General features: G+C 57.8%; 1 protein-coding gene across 1 annotated transcript in view; it reads right to left on the reverse strand.

The window, feature by feature from the left end:
• BRSK1 (BR serine/threonine kinase 1) overlaps window positions 1-1,786 on the reverse strand; it is a gene marked incomplete at both ends in the record, with an annotated part of 11,881 nt that overhangs the window by 8,913 nt on the left and 1,182 nt on the right. Inside the window, 2 exons of the mRNA XM_010852630.1 lie at window positions 825-995; window positions 1,269-1,300. Of these exons, the coding sequence (XP_010850932.1) occupies window positions 825-995; window positions 1,269-1,300 (203 nt within the window). The remainder of the gene's footprint in view (window positions 1-824; window positions 996-1,268; window positions 1,301-1,786) is intronic.

Genomic DNA, 1,786 nt, shown 5'->3' on the forward strand with positions numbered 1-1,786 from the left:
GCTTGGTGTTGGAGAAGACTCTTGAGAGTCCCTTGGACTGCAAGGAGATCCAACCAGTCCATTCTAAAGGAGATCAGCCCTGGGTGTTCTTTGGAAGAAATGATGCTAAAGCTGAAACTCCAGTACTTTGGCCACCTCATGCGAAGAGTTGACTCCTTGGAAAAGACTCTGATGCTGGGAGGGATTGGGGGCAGGAGGAGAAGGGGACGACAGAGGATGAGATGGCTGGATGGCATCACCAACTCAATGGACGTGAATTTGAGTGAACTCTGGGAGTTGGTGATGGACAAGGAGGCCTGGTGTGCTGCAATTCATGGGGTCGCAAAGAGTTGGACACGACTGAGTGACTGAGCTGAACTGAACTGAATGTGGCTCAGATAGTAACATCTGCCAGCAATGCAGGACACCCAGGTTCAATATCTGGATGGGGAAGATCCCTTGGAGAATGGCAACCCACGCCAATATTCTGGCCTGGAGAATCCCATGGACAGAGGAGCCTGGCAGGCTAGTCCATGTGGTGGCAAAGGGTCGGACACCACTGAACAAGTAACACTTTCACTTGAACATCTGAGCACTTGCTATATGTAAGCACTGTGTGAGGTACTGAGCTCTCCTCAGCATCTATTCAGCTTTCAGCATCCTTTCTTCTCCCCACTGGCCCTACCACCCACCTCTGCCTGGTTCCCCCGGAACAGCTCCATGCCCCTTCTAGTGGCCAGGCCTCCCCAAGAGGGTCTTTGTCTGTGGGCATCCGGCAGGCTGTGGGGGGACCCCTTCACCCCACGTGACCAGGGTGTCTGTCAGGATTGGGGGGGGGGTCTTACTCCTCACTGCGCAGCTCCCGGTGCAGCCGCTCGCGGTCCCTGAAGCAGCCCAGTGACGCCATGCTCTCCAGGACATCTGGGTCCAGCTCTCCATTTGATGGCAGGCTCCGCATGGCCACGCGGCGGCCCGGGGCTGGCTCCAGGCACGGATCCGGCTCGTGTTTCCCGCCCCTGGGGAGGAGAAGAATCGTAGGGAACCGGGCATCTTCTCCTAAAGCGGAGGCTCCGGGGTCCCCCGTCCCAGCCTGCTCCTTTATGGGGAACCCCAGAGTCAGGGCCCCAGCACACCTCCACCTCAGATCCAGAAGTCCAGACCCCCAGCCCCCCTCATTCAGGACCCTTGGCACCCCGCTCCCTAGCGGGCTCTCCTACTTTGGGGGCCCTTGATATTTGGGGTCCTCTCCTTCCCCCTAGGACCCAGGTGTCCAGTTCCCCCATACTCACAGGTACCAGGGGTGTTTCTGAATTTGCTCCAGCTGTGAGGGGCGTGGTTGGTAGAGAAGCAGAAGTGAGGTCGCTTGAACACAGCAGGTGCGCAATTAAAGTTGCCTAGGTGGCGTTGGGGGGGTCCCTAACGCGCCCCGCAAAGGGCAGGCAGCACGCCGGCTCATGTCTCCCCCTAGTGGCGGCTCGCGGCACAGCCTGACTATTGCGGAGGGCGGTGGGGGGGAATGCCTGGCTACATCTCTCGCATGCGCAGTGGCATCCTGCCCACGCGCCACCCCACCTAGCAAGGGCCATTAAGCGCATGCGCCCTCCCAGGTTGGCGGTGGTGTGTGGGTTTTTTTTTTTTTTTGGTGTGGGGTATGTGAGTGTGTCTGTGTGTGTCCACTATGCACATGCGTCCTCTTGCATTTGTCTCTGTGTGTGTGGTGTGATGTGGCTGTGTGTCTACTATGCACATGCGTCCTCTCATGTTTGTGTGTCTGTGTGTGTGTCTGTGTGTGGTGTGGGGTTTGTGT

Source organism: Bison bison, unplaced genomic scaffold, assembly GCF_000754665.1.
Source record: "Bison bison bison isolate TAMUID 2011002044 unplaced genomic scaffold, Bison_UMD1.0 scf7180017852317, whole genome shotgun sequence".
Classification (NCBI taxonomy): Eukaryota; Metazoa; Chordata; class Mammalia; order Artiodactyla; family Bovidae; genus Bison; species Bison bison.